Below are 27359 nucleotides of genomic sequence, written 5' to 3'. Positions count from 1 at the left end.
TGATGGGGTTCCATTGATTCTAATGGAGTCATGTCATGGAGGGGCTGGGGTTTCTTCCCATTGGGGGTGGGTCGGCCCGCCTCCAGTGCTTCAGCCTGGGCCTGGTGGTACAGTCACTTTAAAAACAAAATTCCCGCATATGACCCGTGGCGGATTCTGCCTGTGCATTGAATAGTGTCTATGGCACGGGCGGAGATGCGCGCCGCCGCGTGCGGTTACAAGCGACGGAATCAGACGTGGGTCATACGCGGGAATTCCGTAGTGTGCACGTACCCTCGCTCTGTGCTGTGTACATGCAAAAACCCACATCATGTCAGTTTCCAGGGATGCATGAACGATAGAAGGATCGTTCATGCAGCCCATCTGCTCAATTTCTTGTTTTGTGTAAAGACACAGCAAAAAAAAAAAAAGCTGATCTCGCTGATCAGTGCTTGTTTAAAATCTGTGTGTAAAAAATCGGTGAGAAATCTGTGTCTAAAAAATTTGGCACCATACCTATTTTTCAAACCTGGATAACCCCTTTATTTTCCACACATATCTGCACTGCATACTGGGCTATGCTTTAGCTGTAGTGTTGTAATGCTTTGTGGGTGTATTTGTACTTTATGGAATAAATGAATGGAGGTCATAACTACAACATTTATTCCTGTGTATGATATATGCCCTTCCACGAGTACACTGCCTATGTGAATAGAGCCCTACACAACCCCCCAGCTCTGCCCTGTATACACACACACACAGTATTAGGCTATATTCACACGTCCATAGGGGACAGCACTTTGTGCCTCCATATTGGTCTGTAATGCACGGACCACCACATTATAGACAGCGACCCATGCAACAACAGTGGACACTAGGACCTGTCCTATTTCTTTTCGGCACAGATCACATCCTATTCACAGATATACAAAAACCGCCTATAAGCCCTAAACTCGCCCGCGGATCCGTAATTACTGACAAATGTAGTACAACCTGAGGTAAACCAACAAGGCGGTGCTGCGGTCCTTTCTTTCCTCCCACCCTCACCCCTTCTTACCCTCCCCCTCTCCCCACACCACATTCTCTGCCCCAAGACCTGAGGTAAAGCAGTATGGAGCCCCCAGCAGAGGGAATCCTCACATGCAGCAATGGACATGGTTTTCCTTGGAATATATAAGGGCTCGTTCACACAGAGCAAAAGGAGCGGATTACGCGAGGAAATATTTCCGCCTGAAATCAACTGACGCTGAATTCCGAGCAGAATATAAGCAGAATATAAGCAGAATCCCTGCGTATTCTGCTAGGAAAGTGTTCAGCTCGTAATCAGCTCTTGACAAATTCAGCGCGGAATACTCGAGGAATCCGTGCTGAATCTGCATGCATTCAGCGCTGAAATTCAGCGAGTATTTGGTGAGTAAACTAGACTATACCAGAACATATACTAGAATCCTCCTCCCACCCCCTTTTCCCCATTTCCGCGCTGATTCAGCGAGTAATTTCCGCTTGTATTACGCTTGTATTCCGCGCTGAAACAGAAAATCAGAGCCCCATTGATTTGTATAGGCTTCCGCTAGCGGAAGAATGAACATGTTCATTCTTCTGGCGGAAAGCGGATTAGTTCAGTGCGGAAATTCCACTGTGTGAACTGCAGAGCAGAATTTCCATTCAACACAATGGAAATTAGCTCTGCACCTATTTTAACGGCTGAAATTTCAGCGCTGATTCAGCGCAGAAATTCAGCTGCTTTTGCTCAGTGGGAACGAGCCCTAAAGCAGACAGTGATGGAGATGCTGGAGGGACAGGAGCTCTTCTCACCTCAGCTGCTCCCCTGAGCTCTCCACACACAGCTGTACTGCACAACTAGTAACCTTATGGTCATGTGACTATGACATCATCACAGGTCCTCTACCGGTTCTACACAAAGAGGAGGAATTTATCAGCGAAAACTGCCCATAGCAACCAATCACAGCTCAGCTTTCATTTTACCGGAGCTGAAAACTGAGCTGTGATTGGTTGCTATGGGCAGTTTTACCAGTAAGGCCTTGTGCATAGGAACAGGGAAGCAGTTGCTCATAGCAACCAATCAGATTTCAGCTTTCTTCTTCAAAGAGAGTCCTCTAACATAAGAAAGCTGGAAGCTGATTGGCTGCTATAGGTAACGGCTCCACTGCTCCTCTGGTTTGATAATCTGCCACATAGGCTCTGATGATAATGCAGAGCTGGCACTGTCAGTGTAGTCCGTGCACATGGAGCCGCTACTGACTGCCTATGAGGTGATATCATGTCTCTCCAGACAGTTAACCGCGCCTCACAGCTTGAGAAGAGCCGTTATGTGGTGACTGCATTACTTAGAGGTATCCTACCATACATTCAAGATGGCGGCCTAAGGTATAGTGGCTCAGCTCAGAGATTTGTGTATATATATATATATATATATATATATATATATATATATAGTCCTGTGTACAAGATACAGACACTGGCACTACTCCCACCATGCGGTCCGGATCCGATACTGAATAAATGGAGTATTCCACTGCACTTTATGTGGTGGTGCTCGCTTGCTACGAATTGCAGACATGATTAAACATATTTTGCATTAATATGTTGCCCACCCATAGCTTTCCATCTTTCCAATATCAATTTATTATGGATTCTGCACAGTTTCGCTGTTATCTAGGTACATCCACCCCCACCGATTGCTTAGAATCATCAGCTCTCAGTCCAACCCGACACGCTCCCTGCTCCTGGCCCGCACCCTCCGAGACGGCATCACGCGTCCTCCTTCTCTTCAATGGGCCGGGCTAGTGCTTCTAACCCAGCTCATTGAAGTGAGGGAGGACAGTGAGACGCTGACAGCTGCAGCTGATCACTGTCTCCCTATCTGAGCGTTTCATTTTTTTTAGCTCTTGGGGGGAATACCCCTTTAAGTAACCTAATGGTGCGTTTACACAGACAGATTTATCTGACAGATCTTTGAAGCCAAAGCAGGAATGGATTTGAAAAGAGGTGAAATCTCAGTCTTTCCTTTATGACCTGATCCCCGTTTATAGTCTGTTCCTTGTTTTGGCTTCAAAGATCTGTCAGATAAATCTGTCTGTGTAAACACACCATAAATGGGACTACTAGTAGCTAAGGTCCGTATGCATCAAGCAATATATATATCCAAAAAATGCTGCACAACATTCTTAAATTATTAAATCAATTAATGCTTTATTGTTACATACAAAAAATATATTTTAAAAACTTATTAAAAAAAGAGGAAGCATAAAATGATACAGTACATACATCGGATGGCTTACAAGGCAGATTAATAGTGTATGCTCTATGTGCTAGAACAAGTTGATGGTATATAGATCAACCCCAGGAGGTACAAAAGTGCACAGAGGCTGGTAAACAAGATACTCCAAAGTGTTGAATATAATATATGTATATTACTACAAGTGCAGACTAGAACGAAATAATATGTACAAAGTAATACAGTGGAAAAGTATACAAAGAAATACAATAAAAAAGGAGTATACTTGAACCTCCGGGTATAGAAATATTCTGCCTGGTAATACCACTCACCCAACACTGCGTTTTGCTGTACAAGCTTTGTCAACCCTTGACAACGCTTGTACAGCGAAACGCAGCATTGGGCGAGTGGTATTTCGCGTTCTACGCTTCATCAGTTCAGGGGCGGGAACTGACGAAACGTACAGCGCAAAACAGCTGTCTGCTGAGGGTGTCCGGCGTCCTGGCTGCCTGCTATTTCATGTTTAAGGCTATGTTCACACTACGTAAAACTTCGGCCATAGTTCTCGCTGCAGAAGTACGGCCGTAGTTTTGCGGTGTGTAACATAGCCTAATTTGTAATGGGATCCCGGCCGGAGAGTACACACATCGTATGCGCTCCGGCCGGAATCCTATGCGACGCCGGAAAAAACTGACACGTCAGTTTTCTGCGGCCAGAATTCAGTGAATTTCGGCCGCAGAAAACCCTGTCAGTTCACACAGTAAAGCAAGCGGCTCTCTTCAGTGACAGGCCAATCATTGGACTCTGTCCAGTCTCAGCCAATGATTGGCTGAGCAGTCTGTCACGTAAAGGACAAGTGCCATGAAAAACTTTTTCCCAGTAATTGAAGCACATTACAAAGTTATATAACTCCTGTAATGTGCTTCAATCACCTATCTGCCTCCCTTCCCTCTCTTTTCCCCCCTCCACCCTCCACCAGGAAGTGTACTGACTAGTGATGTCACAATACCAAAATTTTGAGTTCGATACCGATACTAACTTTTTTATTTCGATACTCAATACCGGTTCGATACTTAGTAAAGTATAAAAAAAATAAATAAAAATAACACGGGTAGAAATATAGTCACTAGTCATTATCATTAATACAATTCTGCTCTTCCAAATAGCCTGATCACTAAAACAGCTCTGCTATACCAAGCGATAAGAAAGCTCTGCTGCACCACCCATCACTAAAACAGCTCTGCTATACCAAGCGATAAGACAGCTCTGCTGCACCACCCATCACTAAGACAGCTCTGCTGCACCACCCATCACTGAGACAGCTCTGCTATACCAAGCGATAAGACAGCTCTGCTGCACCACCCATCACTAAGACAGCTCTGCTGCACCACCCATCACTGAGACAGCTCTGCTGCACCACCCATCACTAAGACAGCTCTGCTGCACCACCCACCACTAAGACAGCTCTGCTGCACCACCCACCACTAAGACAGCTCTGCTGCACCACCCACCACTAAGACAGCTCTGCTGCACCACCCACCACTAAGACAGCTCTGCTGCACCACCCATCACTAAGACAGCTCTGCTGCACCACCCATCACTAAGACAGCTCTGCTGCACCACCCATCACTGAGACAGCTCCGCTATACCAAGCGATAAGACAGCTCTGCTGCACCACCCATCACTAAGACAGCTCTGCTGCACCACCCATCACTAAGACAGCTCTGCTGCACCACCCATCACTAAGACAGCTCTGCTGCACCACCCATCACTAAGACAGCTCTGCTGCACCACCCATCACTGAGACAGCTCTGCTGCACCACCCACCACAGAGACAGCTCTGCTGCACCACCCACCACTGAGACAGCTCTCCTGCACCACCCACCACTGAGACAGCTCTGCTGCACCACCCATCACTGAGACAGCTCTGCTGCACCACCCATCACTGAGACAGCTCTGCTGCACCACCCATCACTGAGACAGCCCTGCTGCACCACCCACCACTGAGACAGCTCTGCTGCACCACCCATCACTAAGACAGCTCTGCTGACCCACCCACCACTAAGACAGCTCTGCTGCACCACCCATCACTAAGACAGCTCTGCTGCACCACCCATCACTAAGACAGCTCTGCTGCACCACCCATCACTAAAACAGCTCTGCTGCACCACCCATCACTAAGACAGCTCTGCTGCACCACCCATCACTAAGACATCTCTGCTGCACCACCCATCACTAAAACAGCTCTGCTGCACCACCCATCACTAAGACAGCTCTGCTGCACCACCCATCACTAAGACAGCTCTGCTACACCACCCATCACTAAGACAGCTCTGCTGCACCACCCATCACTAAGACAGCTCTGCTGCACCACCCTCCACTAAGACAGCTATAGCTAAGTGCCGGCTATTTGAAATTGGCGCCAATGGGAGCGGAGGGAGGGAGAGCAGAGGAGGAGACTGCAGGGGGCAGGGGGAGGCACATAGAGAACACGGCCGGCGCTCAGCTAGCCGCCCACCGTGTTCTCAGCTTAACTTAAAGTTTCGATACCAGGAAATCCTGGTATCGAACCGTTTTTTTGCCCGAAATATCGATAGTAGTATCGATATTTCGGTGCATCGTGCATCCCTAGTCCTGACTCACACAGACCTGATTACTGTCGTCACCGTCACCAGGCAGCTCCTTCTTGTGAGGATGAGTCATCAGCAGGAGGGCTGCTCTAGGTCCTGTTACACCAGCCTCCCCCTCCCCCTCCTTGTCAGGTGACTCTGCTTGCTCAGCTTATCTTCTCTAGTGACATGACTCCTTCACTGAGTCCAGGGCAGCAGGAGAGAGGGTATGAGGGGAGGGGGGAGCTGCCTATGTGCCGGAGTCAGTCAGAGGGAAGATAAGCAAGTGAGATGTAACAGGTGATGGCTTGCAGTTGTTCAGCCAATGGGAGCTGAGCAAGCCTGTCACCTGACAAGGCAGGGGAGGGGGGAGGCTAGTGTAACAGGAGAAGGAGCTGAGAGAAGAGCTTGGTGACGGTGAGGACAGTCATTAGTTATGTGTGAGTTTAGTGCACTTCCTGGTGGGGGGTGGAGGGGGGAAAAGACAGGGAAGGGAGGCAGATAGGTGATTGACGCATATTACACAGTTATATAACTTTGTAATGTGCTTCAATTACTGGGAAAAAGTTTTTCATGGCACTTGTCCTTTAAGAGATGGAGCCAGAAGCTTCAGCGTTGAGCAGGGAAAGGCTGCAGGATAACAGGGGAGAATACATGTATTATTGTTCATGTAAAAAGCAATGGCTACATGGACATTGCTAACAATATCTCTATTTATCCCATTCTGCATGATTATTGAGCTGTGTATGTGCCATGGCCCAGGTCACTGGGACTGGTATTTAACCTGCTGGTGGGCTCTGATGTTTTGGAGGCTACTTGTCACAGTGGACCAGGCCTTTGTCACTGGGTTTAGCTAGCTAGTAGTTTCCTTTCTACTCAGCCAAGCAACGTTCAGTAAAGAGCGGCTATCTTGCGCTGTGCTCTACTGGAGACCAGTCTTACTTTCCTCTCCTTCTTTAGGGGGTGACTGTCCTGAGAAAAGGATCCACAGGCTAGGCAAGGGGGAGTTGGTTCCCTTATCTCCGGTTACCCTGGGGCTAGGTCTAGCAACACACATCTGCAGTGGTGGCTAACTCTGGAAACGGGTGTTCTCTCCTCTCTGTCTGGAACTAGACTTTCTACATCCTGCTTGGCCTGAAGCCAGGCTCCAACTGTCTAACTACAGGAAGAAAGGGGAGAAGTGAGGGTAGTGTGTAGGGCACAGCAGTTAACTGCGCTAACTGTGACACCTGAAAGAGACACTTTTGCCTAGGTGTATAGAAAACAAGAAAAACATGTAGTGGGACATTAAATATGATCTCGGTAAGCGAGCACCATCTAGCACATAGTACGGTTGAAAAAAAAGACCATTAAGATCCATTAAGATCAACCAAGGAGAGGATGAATGGAGGGAAGGGGGTGGGATGATGGGTAGGTTCTATACATATGTATTAATGTTATTTTGTTCTAAGAACTTGGCTAAGCCTGTTGTGAAGCCTTCCCTTTTTTCCGTGTGACCAGATCCTGGGCTGACTGTTCCACAGATCACTGTTGTCATGGTAAAGAAGACTTGTCGCCTCTGGAAATGGAACCTTTTTTTCTCCAGGCGGAGGCAGTGCCCCCTTGTCTTTTGAGGGGGTTTTACCTGGAACATCTTTTCCCCATATTTTTTGTAGGGGCCATTTATATATTTATATAAATGAATCATATCTCCCCTTATACGTCTCTTCTCGAGACTACACAAATTTTATTCTTTTAATCTATTCTGAAAGCTAAGATGCTCCATTCCTCTTTCCAGCTCTAGAACATCCTTTCTATAAATCAGTGCCCAGAACTGGACAGCATACTCCAGATGAGGCCGCACCAAAGCTTTAGTCTCCAGAGTCCAGGCCTCTTTACGGCCCTTAAACTACTTGTTAATCTTCATTGAACTTCCTAATGGTGCGTTTACACGAAACAATAATTGGCCTGATCGTACGACTAACGATGTCGGAGTAACGTTTTTTTTTTTCATAACAATCAGCGTTTAGACGGAACGATACATCGTACAGAAAATTAGTTTTGCCATCGTTTTGCGATTGCTGAAGCCGATCTCACACATTGGTTAAATCGGCGGATTTTTTGTGAACGACGATTTGAGAACATGTTGTTTGATCGTTCGCTGTGTTTACACGTACGATTATCGTTCGAATTCGATGGTTATCGCGCAAATTCGCACGATAATATTTACGTGTAAACGCACCATAAGGGTCCATTTACACAGAAAGATTATCTTTCAGATTATCTGCCAAAGATTTGAAGCCAAAACCAGGAATGGATTTGAAAAGAGGAAAAATCTCAGGCTTTCCTTTATTACTTGATCTCTGTTTATAGTCCGTTTCTGGCTTTGGCTATAAATCTTTGGCAGATAATCTGTCAGATAATCTTTCAGTGTAAATGGGCCCTATATCCCCAGGTTAGTCTACAATTGTCTCTATGTGGTTATTTTTAGTCTTCTAGACGTCTGCTCGGAGCCTTTATCTGGGGATATCATGTAATGTTTAAATTGTCTTCATAGTCATCAATCTAGTCTTCCCTCCTACACTGTACATTGATTTATCCATAATGAACCCCCTGGGATCACAATAATCCTATCTACTGTAATGCTAAATCCTCCAGGTGAATCCTCCTTTTTCAATGCCCTCCATCTTAGAAAGCTGCTTCCAAAGTGTTATCAGGTCCAGCAAGTGGGGGGGAGATACGCTATGTATAACTACTATGACATCATAATATATAGTATCTTCACTAGGATATGAAGTATGGTGCAGCATGCAGTGGATGGTGGACTACTGGATTCTGTATAACATGTAGCACTATGGAGCAGAATGCAAATGGACACTATGTCAGAATCATGGATTGAAATCCACATACATATAGAGTCATACAGTGTCAGAGTCAAACACATGTTCCTATGCATGCAGGAACGCGGCCTTAGACATCTGCCTACCATTAGCTGATCCAAAACACCTAAGCTGTCATGAATGCAACTTTGGCGCAGTCCTCAGTGCGTAAGGTACGACCAATACTGTGCTTTTGGCCATAACCTTGCACTTTTTCTGTGTTTGCCTTTGTTTGTGCCCTGTCTGAACTGTGTCTTATTCCTTCTGTTCTGCCAATTGTTTTCCCTGCCCCACCCATGTCTGTTCTGCTAAGTTTCTACTGGTCATGTAACAGTTAACCTGCCTTTGCCTCAGTGATTGACAGCTGGTCCCTCCAATCACCTTCTGGACCAGAACCCTGGCCTCCTATATTACTAACCCTAGTCTGTGTGCTCATTGCCGGTTATTGTCTCTGGTTCTGTTTCTTTGCTTCTCCTGATTTCTGCTTTGTATCTTTGACCTCCCTTGCTTGCCGCCTGCCCCTGACCATATTGCCTGTGTTTTGACTATGCCTATTGGATCCTGTTTTTGTACTTTTGCTGCCCGACCGTTGTGACCTGGATTGCTGACTATTCTTATTGTGTTTGTTTGTCTGTCCGTGTTTTGTGTACCACCTATACCAGAGCAGGGAACGCCTTTGTGGTTGTCCCCGGCTGCCTAGGGCTGTGTGTGGCAAGTAGGTAGGGACAGTGGGCGGGAACAGCGCAGGGCTCACTGTCCGTGTCTCTGTCTATTCCACCTGTTGCTACTGGCGTTCCTGACATAAGCATTACAAGGTGCAGTAATATTTTCTTTTGTCTGTGTAGATCTGTGTTGTGCAATCCTATGCTAACCGACTGACTGTCCCAACATACATTTTGCCCTAACTGGTGACCCCCAACTGAGAGAAAGTCTCAGCACTGACTAAAGGTTCTTTTACACAGGCCAGCTACAAGGTGAATATAAGTTCCCACCAATAAAGTTTGCAGATGAAAAAACAGTCATCCATCTGCTGATTCCATCTTGTTTGCCAACAGTACACACAAAGGCACTTTTTCTTTACCTTATTTCTCTGGCCAATGACAGGACAGCACCTATTTCACACTTCTATTTACTCATCCCACTGCACTCCACCTACCCCACCCAGGTGGTGTAATCACTTTTGACGGTATAAGATGGATCTTGCATGCCCAGAGCATAGGCGTATTACATGTCATGGAGAGACCATAGTACAGTGTATGGTCTGCCCCCAGCATGAGGCCACCTTATCGCGTTGGGGTGGTTTACACTGTTTGGAAATGGTAACCAAGAGCCTCATTATCTTTGTTGAAATTTTTTTTAGCAGTTGGGGGGGCTGCTTTTAACCATTTTCTAGAGATGAGCGAACCTGGAGCATGCTCGAGTCGATCCGAACCCGAACTTTCGGCATTTGATTAGCGGTGGCTGCTGAACTTGGATAAAGCCCTAAGGCTATGTGGAAAACATGGATATAGTCATTGGCTGTATCCATGTTTTCCAGACAATCTTAGAGCTTTATCCAAGTTCAGCAGCCCCCGCTAATCAAATACCAAACGTTCGGGTTCGGATCGACTCGAACCCGAACCCAGTTCGCTCATCTCTACTACTTTCATGTCTGTAGTGGGTCTGTATCTTGCTATTGCGGTGAGCTGTTGCATTTTTCTGCGTTTTTGTGTATTCACACTGCTATGCAATGATATACTGCTGGTAAGAGTAGTATACTGGGCATCCTCCTGAGCTGATGATTTTCACAGTACTCTACTCCTTTTTTAATGTACACAAAAATGTAGTTGACTGAATTTTTGTATATGTAAAAAAAAAAAAAAGGATACGTTTTGATCCTTTTTTTTTTTTTTTTTATATAATGGAAGTTCTCTATTAACTTCTATTATAAAAAAAAAAGGATCAAAACAGATGCACACAAATGTATCTGTTTTTATATCCATTTTTACAAAAACGGATGAAAAAAAAAAGACCGCAAAAACGTAGTGTGAACCTCCACTATCATCAGCACAAATTGGTGTGGCGGGCACCGCATATCACAAATATAATAGTAGAGGTGCAAAAGAGACTAGCCAAAAAACGATGCAGATACACAGAAGAGAAACAGCGGCTAGACTAACAAAAGATAATGCACACCCAAAAAGTCAAGAAAAATGAACAATATTTTATTAACAACCAACAAAAACATGAACGTTAAAACCACTTAAAAAAGGCCTGATAGGCCAAGATGTAACTACACAAGTGTCCTCCAGAATACTTAGGGCAACAAGTAATGTGCCAGGTGGGGTAACACCCTCACAATAAATGTCCTGCCTTTATTGCAATATCACATAAATCAATGCAAAAAATGGAAAAGGAGAAAGATAAAGTATATACATCAAATAATCAGAATCAAAGTATACCAAAATAACCTAATCCATAATGTAATCAAAGTTATGATGGCATAACAGAACGCGTGGGGTGTAGGTGCTGTATGCCAGGGGATCCTGCTATTGTTATAGGTCATGTGATTACATTATGGATTAGGTTATTTTGGTATACTATGATTCTGATTATTTGATGTATATACTTTATCTTTCTCCTTTTCCATTTTTTTGCATTGATTTATGTGATTTAATATTGAATATTGCAATAAAGGCAGGACATTTATTGTGAGGGTGTTACCCCACCTGGCACATTACTTGTTGCCCTAAGTATTCTGGAGGGCACTTGTGTAGTTACATCTTGGCCTATCAGGCCTTTTTTAAGTGGTTTTAACATTCATGTTTTTGTTGGTTGTTAATAAAATATTGTTCATTTTTCTTGACTTTTTAGGTGTGCATTATCTTTTGTTAGTCTAGCCGCTGTTTCTCTTCTGTGTACCTCAACTATCGTAGCACCTCCTGTGTTTTGTCTTGGTTTGTCTGTTACTTCAGACCAACTGACCCTAATGACAGGAAGTAAGCAGGGAAGTAAAGATCTAGTGGTGAAGGCTTTACGAGTTTATTTTTGGGGTAAGAAGTCATTTTTTGTAAAATATGAGACAGAATAATAATTAAGTGCTTTTAATGTAACATTATAACAGCATGAATCTTTTCCATCGTGTATGATTAGTTATAGTACACACATTCATTCATATTCATAGGCCAAGGCTTGAATCATCAATAGAGCCTCAGTCTCTACATTATTAATCTATAATGACCAAAGAAGGATGAGCTTTAGGTTGTTGCTGGCAGTCAGTGTACTTAGTTACAGTGTACGTAGTTACAGCGTTCTCCTCTGTGGTGCAAAAAAATTAATAAATTAATTAATAAAAAACCAAAATTCGAACACAACACAAATACTGAGTAAATTATAAAGCTTTGGCATGATCTTCAATGGCAGCCAATACAGACGGGTGCCATCTGTGATTGGCATCCAGCACTCAGGGGGTTTTATACACGCTCACCTAACCCATGCCTAAGTGTTCATCATTGGTCAAAAAGGGGTTAAGTTCCGCCCCAAGACCACCCCAAACACTTTAGAATATCCTTAAATGTTCATTTATATAAACCTCAAATCTTTTTGAGCCTGGCTGCCAGGGTTTTCCTGGCCAAACTGTGGGTAAGTATGATGGAGGGTGGCCCTATGTTTGGCTTTTCTTACCAATACTGTAGCTAGCAGGAGACCTCACCGGACCTGAGGGTAGTGGAATCCACGGACACATTGGGCGCAGGTGATGGTACAAGGTATGTGGTGAGCAACCACTAGAGGGTGGCTAGTATTGTGAATCACCACAATGGAGGATGAACACTCCTTAGTCATATAAAATTTTAATGTCCAAAAACAAAATAAAAAATATAAATATAAGGTGCAATGCGTTTCGGCCTCCTATTACATGGAGGCCTTTTTCAAGCAATGAGGACAGGTACAAAACACAGTATTTAAATATACAAACAAATAAGAACTCATAGAAGGGGGGAGGGAGGGGTGATCTCCAGTCCCTGCACCACCCAGCTCAAAATGTATCACTCGTTTACAATTATTAACTACGGCACATGTTGCAAACAGATCAACTTGAGTACATTTCATAGGTCATTTGCAGCATTGAAGTTCTAAGTTTCCTCTTTCATTGGCCGAAGAATTCCAGCCAATGTCCGCGGCGTCTCTCAGTCCAGGATCCGAGGCGGAAGTGATGTGGGACATAGTTGTGCTCTAATCTCTATCTCTAAGAGGTAACTTAGAACTTCAATGCTGCAAATGACCTATGAAATTTACTCAAGTTGATCTATGTTTGCAACATGTGCCGTAGTTCATAATTGTAAACGAGCAATACATTTTGAATTAGTGGAAACTGGGCGGTGCGGGGACTGGAGATCACCCCTCCCTCTCCTCCTCTATGAGTCCTTATTTGTTTGTATATTTAAATACTGTGTTTTGTACCTGTCCTCATTGCTTGAAAAAGGCCTCCATGTAATAGGAGGCCGAAACGCATTGCGCCTTATATTTATATTTTTTATTTAGTTTTTTGGCATTAAATTTTTATATGACTAAGGAGTGTTCGTCCTCCATTGTGGTGATTCACAATACTAGCCACCCACTGGTGGTTGCTCAGCACATACCTTGTACCATCACCTGCGCCCCTTGTGTCCGAGGATTCCACTACCCTCAGGTCCGGTGAGGTCTCCTGCTTGCTACAATCAATCACTGATGTGTCGGTGATTGTTATTCGGCTGGCTACAGACATACCCTCAATATGTTGTGCCTATTCACATTGCACAACTCCACCAGGTGAGTGCGTTTTTTGATTTGAGAGCACTCTCTGGTTTACAATACCAGTCCTACTACACAAGGAAGAGCCCTTTTCCTCTCCCCCTCCCTTTTCTGTTTTTTAATACTGTAGCTGAAATACCTAGACTCTGTATTACACAGACAACCCATGGGCATTGTGCAGTATTTTATTTCCCCTGTGGTGGCGCTGATGGGAAACCAGAGCATTTATTGCCAATTTTTTTCCATTGATAACAGCTAATTGCTGAGGGGTCCCAGTTGTCCCAGTTTAAAGGGGTGGTGTCACAAACAAAACTAGGTCTATACTGATGCATTACGTTAAATGAAACATTTTAAATTTAGAAGCATTATTTAAAGTGTATCATTCGAGAGACATAGACTCACTAGTCCCCCCCCATGTGCTGATTTATTTGATAACCTATTGCCCTTTGTTAAAGGCCGCCAGGTATCCACTAGCTTAGGTCACACATGGTCAGTTCAATCACAGTCACATGATCTGTCCCATCAGTACTGGCAGTTGGTTTTCACTCCACATGTGCACAAGGGGAATTGTGGGAAAGTGTCTGCACTGTTGCCTGGCAACAACAGGGTCACAGTTCAGAGAGGAAACCAGATGAATAGGGAAGAAAATGGTCCAATGATGTAAGTTACTTTACTAAAAAGTATATGTACTGTATATGTATGTGGTAGACATCTGTTTATACCTTCTTTGCTTCGTGACACCATCCTTTTCATCAATGAGGAATTGATGAAAGCAGTGATCCCCATTAACCCCATGATGAGGTCTCTTACTTACCTGTCAAATAATAGTCAGATACTTTTATAGTTGCTGGCTTCAAGTCCTGAACCTTGTTCTCTTGCTCTAGGGTTAAGATGTACTCGTATGATTTATGATCAAGCTGAAGAAGGATAAAGATCAACATATAACTAGATTTGCATTTCCAGGAAAAATACATAGTGCTTGAAAAGAGCGCCCCTTTAAGAGTGACTTCCCTTTAAGAGAAACTTCAATCCTTGATACCCTACCTTTAGGAGCGACTTTGGTGACAACGCTTTGAGTAACCTATATACTGTCCCTTTAACACCAGCTTAAGTACTGTCTTTTTAAAAAAGACTTAAGCACCATCCTTTGAAAACAAGCTTAAGTACTGACCATTTAAAGGCGACTTGGGTACCAACTCTTTAACCCCTTAACGACCGCGGGCGTATATTTATGACCTGCGGTCGGTAAGGGTGTTCAGAGCAGGGCCGCGTGGCGACCCCACTCTGAACCGCCGCGATCCCGGGTGCCGCTCCTAGCCCGGGACCGCGGCTATTAGCGGGCACCGTCCGATCGCCGTGCCCGCTAATAAGGTAATCAGATGCAGCTGTCAAAGATGATCCGATTACCGGATGCAGCACTTCCCAGGTGTCTAGTGGCAGAGATCTAGTGGGGGAGCGATCTCCGTGTGTGGTGCCGGCCGGGGTCTCCACCAAGATGGCGCTGATCCTGACTCGGCACTCGTTTGTTTTCGGCTGCAGCAGCCGAAAGCAAGCAAGTGCAGATCTCAGTGATCTATGCTGCATATCTATGCAGCATAGATCTCAATGAGAGATCAGTATAGTTATACTTGAAGTCCCCCAGGGGGGCTTCTAGTATAAGTTTAAAAGTAAAAAAAAAGTGATGTTTTCAATAAAAAGCCCCCTCCCCTAATAAAAGTCTGAATCACCCCCCTTTCCCAGGTTATAAATAAATAAACATGTTTGGTATCGCCGCGTGTGTAATCGACCAAATATTAATTAATCACATTCCTGATCTCGCATGGTAAACGGCGTAAGTGCAAAAAAATCCCGAAATGCAAAATTGCGCATTTTCGGTCGCATCAAATCTAGAAAATTTTTAATAAAAAGCGATCAAAAAGTCGCAAATGCACAATCAAGGTACCGATAGAAAGAACACATCATGGCGCAAAAAATGACACCTCACACAGCCCTATAAACCAAAGGATAAAAGCGTTATAAGCCTGGGAATGGAGCGATTTTAAGGAACATATATTTGTTAACAATGGTTTGAATTTTTTACAGGCCATCAGATAAAAGAAAAGTTATACATGTTATATATCTTTTTAATTGTAACGACTTGAAGGACATATATAACAAGTCAGTTTTCCCCCGGGGCGAATGGCGTAAAAACAAATACCCCCCAAATAAACAAAATGCTTTTTTTTTCAATTTCACCACACATTGAATTTTTTCCTAGTTTTGCAGTGTACTTCATGAAAAAAATTTGGCCTGTCATTACAAAGTACAATTAGTGGCGCAAAAAATAAGGGCTCATTTGGGTTTCTAGGTGAAAAATTGCAAGTGCTATGGCCTTTTAAACACAAGGTGGAAAAAACGAAAATGCAAAAAAAGAAATTGGCTCTGTCCTTAAGGGGTTAAGAGCCACTTGGGTACCGTCCCTTTGAGAGCGGCTTGGGTACCGTGTCTTTTAGAGCGACTTGACTACCGTCCTTTAAGAGCGGGTTGGGTACAGTCCCTTTAAGAGCGACTTATGTAATGCCCCTTAAACAGCTACTTGGGTACCGTCACTTCAAGAGTGACTTGGGTACCGTCCCTTTAAGAGCGACTTGGGAACCGCCCCTTTAAGAGCAACTTGGGCACCGCCCCTTTAAGAGCGATTTGGTTACCGTCCCTTTAAGAGCTACTTGGGTACCGTCCCTTTAAGAGCGGGTTGGGTACTGTCCCTTTACGAGCGGATTGAGTACCGTCCCTTTAAGAGCGACTTGTAATGCCCCTTAAACAGCGACTCCCTTCAAGAGCGACTTGGGTACCGCCCCTTTAGTAGCGACTTGGGTACCGCCCCTTTAAGAGCAACTTGGGTACCGTCCCTTTAAGAGCGGCTTTGGTACTGTCCATTTAAGAGCGACTTATGTAATGCCCCTTACACAGCGACTTGGGTACCGTCCCTTTAAGAGCGGCTTGGGTCCCGTCCCTGCTACATGGCTGCCTAGTCTCTGCTATTTTACTGACTGAACTCTGCTACTTATAATGGTAAAGATCATTGCTCGGTTACCATGACAATCTTACTCATGTCAGGGAGACAAACTTGTTTAGAACCTTCCATCTTCTACATCTTCTATTGGCCAATAGTGGACATGTGACTGGGGATGGTGTGATACATTGCCTGACAAGACCTTAGAGTTCCTATTGGCTGCTATATTTCAGCTATTGGCATATGTGCTGTGACTGGCTGTTAGCGGTTACAGTGTGGCCATTATTTCCAATGGGCCATTATTTTCTATGGGAAATTACGGGTCTTTAAACGTAAATTTCTTAAAAACAACAAATCCGATCAAAACGAAAAATAGATAGCACACCTCACACCGCCGAGGGCCTCAAAACGCAGCTTGAACGGAGTCTGTGCGCAAAGCGGTATTACAGTATAGCTGTATTACGCGCAGAAAAATGGCTGGCATAAACGAAGAAGAATACGGATTACAATATAGGGATTTTTCAAGCACTATAATAATCCATTTATGAAGAATGCAATTTTACAGTGGGTATGGAAAGTATTCAGATCCCTTTTAAAATTTTCACTCTTTTATTGCAGCCATTTGGTAAGTTCAAACAAGTTTATTTTTTTTTTTGCTCACTAACCCCTTCAAGACCGAGCCCTTTGATGCACAAAAGTCCGGGTCAAATTAATGCAATGTTCCTCCTCACCTTCTAAGAGCCATAGTGCTTTTATTTTTCCACCTACAGGGCTGGTTGGGGTGTCATTTTTTGTGCCATGATCTCTAGTTTTTATTAATATCATATTGGTGTAACTGAAAAAAGTTTATTTATATATATATAGTAGACTCTATGCATGGATCGCCGAACCAACAGGACGGGGGTAATGCACATGCAACATGGCTGTGGGGGTCCCGATCACTCAGTGACAGGTGCTGACAATGTAGTGCAGATGTATGTCACCCATTATGTGTCCTACCTTTCTTTTTGCCACCGTTACTGTAGTGTGTCCACAATCCGGCCCACTACGTTGGTAGCAAGTGTCAAAGTTGAGTAGCAGTGAGGCGTTTGTGCCGCACTTTGGCACGCCTCACCACTACTGCCTCTTCCCTGTTTGGCATGCATATTAATTGCGGCCCAGCCTCCCGCTTCCTGGTTGTCATCTTCAGAAGGGTGTGGCGCGTACCAGCAACGGCGCATGGCCCACTTGCCAGTTCGCATTTGCTCCCTGCCGGTCATAAGGTGAATGTGCCGTAGTGCAGAAGAGCGGGGCAGACACGTTGAGGGCCTGAAGCCAATACCCTCAGTTGGTATTCTCAGCGCGCCTGTGCCGCTCCTCTGCACTACGGTGCATACACGTTACCGCTGACAGAACCACGCAGACTACACAGATTTAGGACGCAGGCGTGAACTGAAGATGATGTAACCAGGAAGCAGGAGGCTGGGCCACAATCAATATGCATGCCAAACAGGGAGGAGGCAATAGTGGCAAAGCGTGCGGAAGTCCGGCACAAACGCATCACCGCTACTCCTTTTTGACACTTGCTATGAACGTATTGGGCCCTTGCATCGCAGAAATGACAGCTGCCAGGCGCTGGTGAAAACGGCGCAGATGCACAGACATAGTAGCCTCAAACAAGAATCTTCGCAGCATCAGTACACACTGTTTATACTATGACTGAATAGAAGAGAACCAGGGGGCATAACTAAAGCCAAGGGCCCTAGTGGTCAGTGTTGGCCCCTGATGATCACCATGTACATGGAAATCATACAGGCAAAATTAGTTATCTAGTTTTTCTATTTTGTGTCCTATATTATCTGACACCAAGAGGTTAATAGAAGTTAGTAGAATTTAAGTGCGGCCTCCATGGATCGGACTATAGATTGGGATCTGAAGGCCAAGTCATCACCCTAATCTTTCTGATCAATGTCTGCAGTGTGGCCAGGGCATTATCCTGCTTACTGCTGCCATGAAGGAGTGGACTTAGTGTGTATAATGGATAGGTAGGTGTCACAGTAACAGCCACATGATGTCAGGACACAAGGTTTCCAGTAGAACATTGCCTATCACCCCCCACCCCCTGGCTTGTCTTCTTCCCATAGTGCACCCTGATGCCATCTCTTCCACAGGTAACTGAAGCACATGAATTCTTCCTCCACTCCTGATGGGTAGCTGGGTGGTTCAGTTAGCAGGACTGTAGCGTTGCAGTGCTGGGTCCTGGGTTCAAATCCCACCAAGGGCAAAAAGTTTGTATGTTTATGGGGCCCACAATTGTCAAACTTGGGAACAAAATTAAAGGGAACCTGTCACCCCCTGTGTCGGGGTGAGGGTCGCCCGACTCCCCGCTAGAGCCCTGGATACTTACCCCATCTTGCCAAGTCCCGTTCCTGGAGCCGGTCTTGGGACGGAGATAATCCCATCTGAAGCCCGACGTGCTGCTGAGATGAGTCGGACTCACCTCAGCAGCGCGCACGCGGGGCTTCAGACAGGGATATCTCCGTCCTGGGACCGGCTCCAGGAACGGGACTTGGCAAGATAGGGTACAGTAAGTCTCTGGAGTTCTAGCGGGGGGTCGGGCAGCCTTCACCCCAGCACGGGGGGTGACAGGTTCCCTTTAACTATGTAAAGTGCTGCAGAATCAGTTGGCACTATACAAATAAAGGCATTAACTGATGCTCCTGTGCTCACTGCAGTTGCATTTGGGGCACAAATCATATCCAAAAGTAATTTTTTAATTTTTTTTTTGCTCTACAATAGCTCTTTTGTAGAATCTGGTGGGCTACATCAAGGAGCCTAGAGTGGTCATGACTAGTGTTGATCGAACTGTTCGAGAAAAGTTAGGTTTGAGTCGATCTTGATTTTCTAAAACTCGAATCGAACATTTTACTGTTCGTTGAGTTAGTGTTCGAGTTCAAGTTCGAGCGCCTTTTTGCCAGCCAATCAGTGCAGAGCACATAGAAGTGTCAGAAATGTCATTGCTGAGGTGTAGGGGTCTCATTGTCTGCTAAAATCACATGACCATCTATATATATATATATATATATATATATATATATATATATCACTGTGATGTGTTCTGGGCACCATTTTCTGCTCATTCACTGGGCTGTACAGACTGCTCTCTGTCCGCTTGCATGCTGCTATTTAGCTTAGTTAGTTAGTGGGGTGTTTAGCAAGCTCAGGGACTTAGGGACAAGCTCAGGGACTTAGGGACAAGCTCAGGGACTTACGGGCAAGCTTAGGGACTTAGGGGCAAGCTTAGGGACAAGCTTAGGGACTAATGCTACCTTTACACAGAAAGATTTATCTGTCAGATCTTTGAAGCCAAAGCCAGGAACAGACTATAAACAGGGAACAGGTCATAAAGGAAAGATTGAGATTTCTCTTCTTTTCAAATCCATTCCTTGCTTTGGCTTCCAAAATCTGTCAGATAAATCTTTCTGTGTAAACGCACCATTAGGGAGAAGTGAGACTTCGTTAGATAGCATTTTTCTCTCCATAGACAGCAATAATTGGGTTTGGTAAAGCTGGGTGACCTGCATTATTTTCTTATTCACACTCAGTGCCTAAAAGTCCATTTTTATCAATTTTTTTTGCTGTATAAAAAAATCTTCCCATTTGTCATACGCATCAAGCAATCATAAATAGTTGCTTAGTTACATTTATCCTGAGTTGGTAAAAGTTCATTTCTGTCAGTTTTGGGGGTGAAATACCATTCAAATATACCATGTGGTATTGTCATACAGATATATATATATATATATATATATATATATATATTCGACATGGAGATAGAGGAGCGGCTGCACATCACACCTATGGCTGATACTAATGCTGCTAAGCCTATTTTAAAAAACCAACTTCATGTTGGAATATGAATTGATCAAGCCATATCGCCCCGTGTACCAACGTGCAGGTCTCCTGGTTCACGCGGGTCCCTACGCTAAATCCACACCGAGTCGGTCAGTGACCGCCACCCCCGCAAAGCATGCACATGCAGGGAAGGGAGGCCGTGTTTTTTATGCAGCCGAGAGGCACTAGTGTCAGCCATAGGTGTGAGGTGCAGCGCTCTTTTTCCTCCCTGAACCGTATTTTGTTTCTCTCTTTTCTCAGTGTTTTTGCACTCCTCCTGGAAGACCCACACGACCGCAATTAGCAGGAGACACCTGAGTGCATGTGCTTTTATCCCTTCTGTTTGTCCCATTCTATCTGCAGTAGCAATGGTGAGCGCAATACCTTATCCAGACTTGTGCTGTTTGGGGGCAGCTTCCTCCGCCGGCGGTGCTGGCTGGGAGTTTTTTTGGGGGGGGGCATTTTGGGTCTGGTCCTGTGGCATGGGGGTTGCAGGGCCATTCCATGGCCCCCCTTCCCTGCCCATGCACGCCTGCGGGGGTGGTGGTCACTGACCGGCACAGTGTGGACTTAGTGTAGGGACCCATGTGTATCAGATACCTGCACGTGGTACATGGGGCAGTATGGCTTGATCAATTCATACACAAAATTCTGATATTTTTTATGCAGCCGAGAGGCACTAATGTCAGCCATAGGTGTGAGGTGCAGCGCTCTTTTTCCTCCCTGAACCGTATATATATATATATATATATATATATATATATATATATATATTACACACCATGTATTATTGTCATACAGCTATATATCCAGGAGTAAAGTTCTCTCTGTTTCTAAATCTTTCTCAATGGCAAAAAGTGTAATTTTCACAGGGGTATCCCCCCAAAAATCATTTTTTGCATTAAGAAATAGCCCACCCATAGCTTTCCATCATTCCAATATCAAAGCTGGGTGACCTCCATTATACTGACTACTATACAAGATGCTGGGAAAGCTGGGTGACCTCCATTATACTGACTACTATACAAGTTGCTGGGAAAGCTGGGTGACCTCCATTATACTAACTACTATACAAGATGCTAGGAAAGCTGGGTGACCGCCATTACAGTATACTGACTACTATACAAGATGCTAACAAAGCTGGGTGACTGCCATTATACAAGATGCTTGGAAAGCTGGGTGACCGCCATTGCCATTATACTGACTACTATACAAGATGCTAGGAAAGCTGGGTGACCTCCATTATACTGACTACTATACAAGATGCTAGGAAAGCTGGGTGACCTCCATTATACTGACTACTATACAAGATGTTGGGAAAGCTGGGTGACCTCCATTATACAAGATGCTAGGAAAGCTGAGAGACCTCCATTATACTGACTACTATACAAGATACTAGGAAAGCTGAGTGACCTCCATTATACTGACTACTATACAAGATGCTAGGAAAGATAAGTGACCTACAACTGGCATCACTGCTGCCTTAACTTTGCTACGCCACTGCCGCCTCAACTCTGCTACGCCACTGGGGTTCGAGTTCGAGTTTGAGTTGAACCTCGAACTGAACACCACTACTGTTTGAAGTTTGACACAAACTTGAACATTTTACTGTGTGATCATCACTACTCATGACTCATGTTGTCAATTGTCATTTCTTGGGCCCCCATAGGTAGTCACCATCAATTATATATTGGGGACACCCCAGAAGACCAGTGTATTTTACTTTCTAATGCAACAAATTGTGTAATTTGTTCTGCCATAACATGAGATATCCACGGACCTCAATCAGGTAAATGGTAGGAGGGTCTCTTTTGACATCAACATTCTTCACCAGGGGAAGATTCTTGATCTGTAAAAATAATGAAGATTGTAAATTTATAATTTTAGGAGATCACTACTTTATAGCATCAATACTCGTGAAACCTACAATTTTTTGTGGAACAGAGGAAAAATAAAAAACATCTCTAAACATTATAAAATAAAGTAAAAATCCAGTTCAACAGAACACAACAAACATTAAATTATAATTTTTCTGGGAAAAGTAATCTCCAAGACAAACTCAAGAACACGGATACCATCAAAGTATTTTGCACCAAGTGAATGAGACTCTGCACAATTGATTGTACAACGCTACAGACTAACCTGTTCTGGCTCAATTAGCTTGAATCCTGAGAGCATTTCCACTTCTATAAGGACCATATTAGTTACATTTCTATTTCCAATGTATCTGTGAGAAAAGAGATGGACCAGGGAGAACATACAAAATTATAAGAACTAACTTAGAAAAACCTAAATATTATTAAAAAAAATTTCTATGAATCAGGAAACCAAATGCATATACTGTAGTTCGGAGCAAAGAAGGTGCTCTCCACCCAACCCAGTGATTGAAAATGTTAATTTAACACCGTATGTTCTGAGGCTCTTAAAAAAGCCAGTCTGTGATGCACAATGCTAATAGCATAGTGTGCCTTGTGAAAATACTAATCCTACATTTGCATCTAGATAGATGGACAGGCATAGACAGAACCGGCCGTAGGGATCTGCAACCAGTACAGCATCACAGGGCAAATCGAGACAGTGCTACGCACTCACAGTTTGGATGTGCATATTATTGGAGACATATTCACACATCACAGACCTGAGTGTCTCAAAGGTTGCCTGAGTTTGTATTACGTCTGGTACTTGAAATGTCCCTTTAATACCAATAAGAGAAACAGATCTCTGATCTCAGGGAGACCAACCAAACGATAACACTGCCAGCTGCTAGTGAAAGCGCTCAATGCAGTGAAATCGTAGGTGCATTGCCCCCTGGGAAACATGAATATGCAAAAGAAGAGCCCGTGGAGCCTCATTGAAGAGTTTCAAAACACAGGACTAGACAGATATCCCTCCGGGAAGGACCCAGCCAAGGGGTGGCTCCTGTAGGGAAACCACCATATTAAGGGGCCCTACAAGTCAATGTAATGACAAGGGAAAAACCAAGGCCAGGTATCCATCCACATACAGCAAGTCCACATCTACGATGCATTGCTCTCACCTTGCCAAAATCCTGCTCCACTCTGACGAGGGGCAACACCCCGAAACAGCTGTATGTGTCTGGATACCTGGCCTTGGTTTTTCCCTTTTCATTAAATTGACTTATAGGGCCACTTGATATGGTGGTTTTGGTGGTTTCCCTACAGGAGCCACCCCTGGGCTGGGTCCTTCCCGGAGGGATATCTGGCTAGTCCTGTGTTTTGAGACTTTTTAATGAGACGCCACAGGCTCTCTTTTTGCATATTCACCTTTTATACCAAAACTCTCATATTTGTTCTGTTACGGGCTGGATTCGGGAAATGTTGTGCCGCCACAGACAGATCTGTCCTTTTTAGATTTTATTGTGTGACAATGAGAGTTAACTCTTGTCTTGAGTCTCTAATTGGGCATGAGGACAGGAAGTCATTGTCCATTTACATATTTTGGTCAGGGCCTCATCTGCCATGAGAAAAGATTGAGCCATGCAGCAGGGTGGCCACCACTATGTGCTCTCTTCTCCATCTGTCAAACTCAGGTGCATTGAGATTTTTCAAGTTCAGGACCTGTGTGTGTGTGTTGCAAAAGTGCCAAAAACACAGGTCCTGAACCTTATTGGTATCTGGCAATGGGCTAGTAGTTTACTGGGCTTGCTGGCCCAACTCCTCCCCCACTACATATGTGTTTGGGCACAAAGAACTGCTAAATCATAACAGCTGGGCAATGGGCAATTGTGAGGCATCTTCCATGGTCCTCCTGATTCACTCTTGCTGGTCTTCCTTGGTTCATACCTCTTAAGACTTGAAGAAGCTCCAGGCCAGACAACGGACATAAACAGATTAGTGGTGATGGGAATCTCTGGTAGGTTATGCTAGCGGTCTCTCTATGCCATAAACAAATCTCAGGAGGTCCTCAGGTTATGGTGGTGGTGGGGGCTAGAAAGGCTGCTAGGGTGTGTTTGCAAAGGCCCTCAGGAGGGTAGGTTACTGCTATTAGGGGGTCTGCCAACACTGAGTCTTTTAAGGGATAGGTTATCCTATTATAGCGTCTTTGCCACCAGGCAATTTTCACCTCAGGCAGCAGAAAGGCTAGGATTAGCCCTGATCAGGTTGCCATTTTGCTTCCCATAGCAGGACAGGTCCAATGTAAGTATATGTTGTCACCAAATGAAAAGTAATTTTGGGTGTAAGTTAATTTTGTGAGGTCAAAGACTTTTGTTTATCCCATTATTCTCCATGAAGACTTGCCAGGTTATCCCATCTTGGTATATGATTTTGGAGTACAAGGATTTCACATCCATAGTCTTAAAACAGGAATAAACACCAAGCCAAAAATATCCTCGAAATGAAAGAATGGCCATCTTCAGACAGCTGTTTTGAGTTTTTTGCCCCTCGTCAGTACAGAGCAGGGTACTGGCTGGCTATAGAGAGGCCTATTGTTGTGGGACCAAAGGGATACTAATTCTCAGTCAGTGTGACATCGAGGGGGTACAGTGAGCCCTAACTGAGCCTGGCTCTCTGTCCCTGTCTACTTGATGTTTTGCCCTAAGCGGCAGACCCCAAATGTGTGCTACACTGCTAAGTCCTGGGGAGAGTAGTCAGCAGTCCGCGGCCAATTCAATCATGAAAGCATGAGATACGAATCAGAACCTGAATCAAAGTTGGATAACAAGCCAGGGCTCAACACTGAGAGAGCAATACAAAATCAGAATCATTGGAAGTACTGAAAAACAAGCTGAGACCAGAAACTGTCAAGATCAAAATTAGGATATAAAGCGAGGCCAGGAAACACTAGAAAAGGTCATGCACACAGGATCTGGGAACACATGATAACTGCTGGTGAAGTCAGGCAAACTAAAACTATCATAGGAAGCTATGGAGCATCATCTGCTCGGTTACATCTCTTGACCCTGATTTGCATGGAGAGCCAGGCAGCGCGTGATTGGTTCGGCACTTTTCTACAGTTGCGCTACTGCTGCCCCGGCAGCTGATAGGCTGCTTATCTGCAACATCAGCCTTCTGGGTGGGTATGGGTCTGTCAGCCCGCCTACGTCACCACAGCCCTGCAGAGGGGACCACCGCTGGAACGGGGCCAGGAAAGCATGTGACAGTTAGCCATTAAAACGTATCAACTACTGCAAACTCTCAATTTTTAACACCTCTGTCAATTGGCCAACACATTACAGAAGAGTTTCTTCTTTTAACCCCTTTTACTTGTTACTGGATGTTATTGCTGGGATGAACATTGACGAGTATAGAACTTCGAATGGTTTGTGAATTGTGTGTTTGAGGCGATTATATATAAATGTATTAATCGCTTGCCTGTATTTTGCGATTGCTAACAACATGTAGTTAGGGCAGTACCATGCCACACAAGCAAAATACAGACAGGCTAGGGGCACCAAATAAAAAAATATCAGGCAGAGTGCCACTTACGGCCATATACAGGAGATAGATAAATAGAATAAAAATGACATTTTATCTCATTACCCGATTGTTATCTTAAGCCTCAGATTAGTGCCACAACCCTGTACTGTGACACGGATATTAAAGGCGGATGTTTTCGGCACTGGCAGAATGTTGTACGTCAGGACGCTCTGTTACAGAAAGAAAGTCTGGAATTAACTAATCATTATGGTGAAAAAGGAAGGAAAACCGTTCAGACGAGACATGCACCATAGACAGTCATTCACAGTGTGGAGGAACACAAAGCTTGTTGCACTCAACGGACTCTCTTGCTACCTTGCTTCATTTTGTGCTTTGCTGGTATTGGATTCTCATTTTTTTAATTTACTCTATGTTTCTAAGAATAATCAATATATAAACCCCAGTTACCTGAATAAACACGCAGCCATTCCCTTTAACAAGCAGGCTGTACTCTCCAGGAATGTCTGGCAAGGGCACCGTCTGGAGGAGAAGACGATTAGTTTCATTCACTGTGACCTCGTTCAAAATGTTGTTGTTTTTGGAAACCGTGACAGATAAGGTGCCTTTAGAACTGAATGTTATGCTGGCGTACTTGGCCAAAGCTTGAATGGCTACGACTGTATCCTGTAATAAGCAGAGGTGTGTAAGTCGGTGCTAAAAGTTGCAAATGAGGAAACACGTCAATAATCTTGGATGGGTTACCTGTGTGGAGGAAAAACCCCCATAGGGATTCTGCTGTTTGATTAACCATCTGACAATCTGGGAGCCTTTTTCGATGTCAATTGCCGATACTGGAGAGGGAGTAGTCAATGCCAGCAGAACATAGGAGGATAACTCCACACTGGCTGATGCTGATGACTGAAGAGTGTACGTCCAGTACAGGTCACCACCTGACAGAGAGAAATTCAACATAGCCGTCAGTACCCCATGTGTAACAGGATCTCCCACCTGCCATGTGCCGTTTATAATCCGTATGTATTCTTATGCTGCAATAATGGTACAACAATTGGCCACAGACTTGCTGCAACCTACAAATATACCCTAATGGAGCAGTGTTAAGGACCCCCTTGCTGCCACTCTTGGGCACTTTCAAAATATTTTTTTCTTTTTTCATAGTCAGTATTTGCTCAATATATTACCTGAGGACTGGGCAACTGCTAGCAGTTCATCCAGAAGTATCTTTCTGGTTGGTAAGTCATTGGCCAAAGCAAAGGTGTACGCCAGTAGTGCCATAGTGTAAGTGGTTGAAGCCGTTCTTGTTTTATTTTTCAGACAGGAAAGAGCGCGAACCACCACAGTATTCTGGAAGATTTTGAAGATATTATAATATCAATGGTTTCAAAAGAGAGTAATATGGGCCCATGTTTTTGTTAGTTTGGGTAACTGAACCTTAATGCATTGGTGTTATTCTTGAATATAACAAGTGTTTACTACCCCACATATACGAACCAGGCAACGTAAATATATACAAAAGATCAGTGTAAAATGTATCAATAACTAGTTTATTTTATATTCACTGATCCTCACCAACTACAAGCTATGGCCGTCTCTATACTCACATTCCTCTGGGTGCCGCCCTCCAGAAGTGCCGCTGTTATGTAA

At 44.3% G+C, this 27359-nt stretch overlaps 1 protein-coding gene across 1 annotated transcript; it reads right to left on the bottom strand.

Annotated features, from left to right (window-relative positions):
• Positions 1-11855: 11855 nt before the first annotated feature.
• On the bottom strand, positions 11856-26990 carry LOC138799969 (alpha-2-macroglobulin-like protein 1). Its single transcript, XM_069981774.1, has 8 exons — positions 26897-26990; positions 26460-26647; positions 26166-26381; positions 25821-25927; positions 22462-22546; positions 22100-22168; positions 14269-14371; positions 11856-11981 (listed from the first exon to the last, which is right to left on the bottom strand). Exons 1-8 carry the CDS (start codon positions 26988-26990, stop codon positions 11890-11892), a joined length of 954 nt encoding a protein of 317 aa, XP_069837875.1. The 3' UTR covers positions 11856-11889.
• Positions 26991-27359: the final 369 nt, after the last annotated feature.

Source organism: Dendropsophus ebraccatus, chromosome 8 (assembly GCF_027789765.1).
Source record: "Dendropsophus ebraccatus isolate aDenEbr1 chromosome 8, aDenEbr1.pat, whole genome shotgun sequence".
In the NCBI taxonomy this organism is placed as follows: Eukaryota; Metazoa; Chordata; class Amphibia; order Anura; family Hylidae; genus Dendropsophus; species Dendropsophus ebraccatus.
Note: the sequence above shows the minus strand (reverse complement) of the source record. Positions and strands in the feature narration are given on the sequence as shown.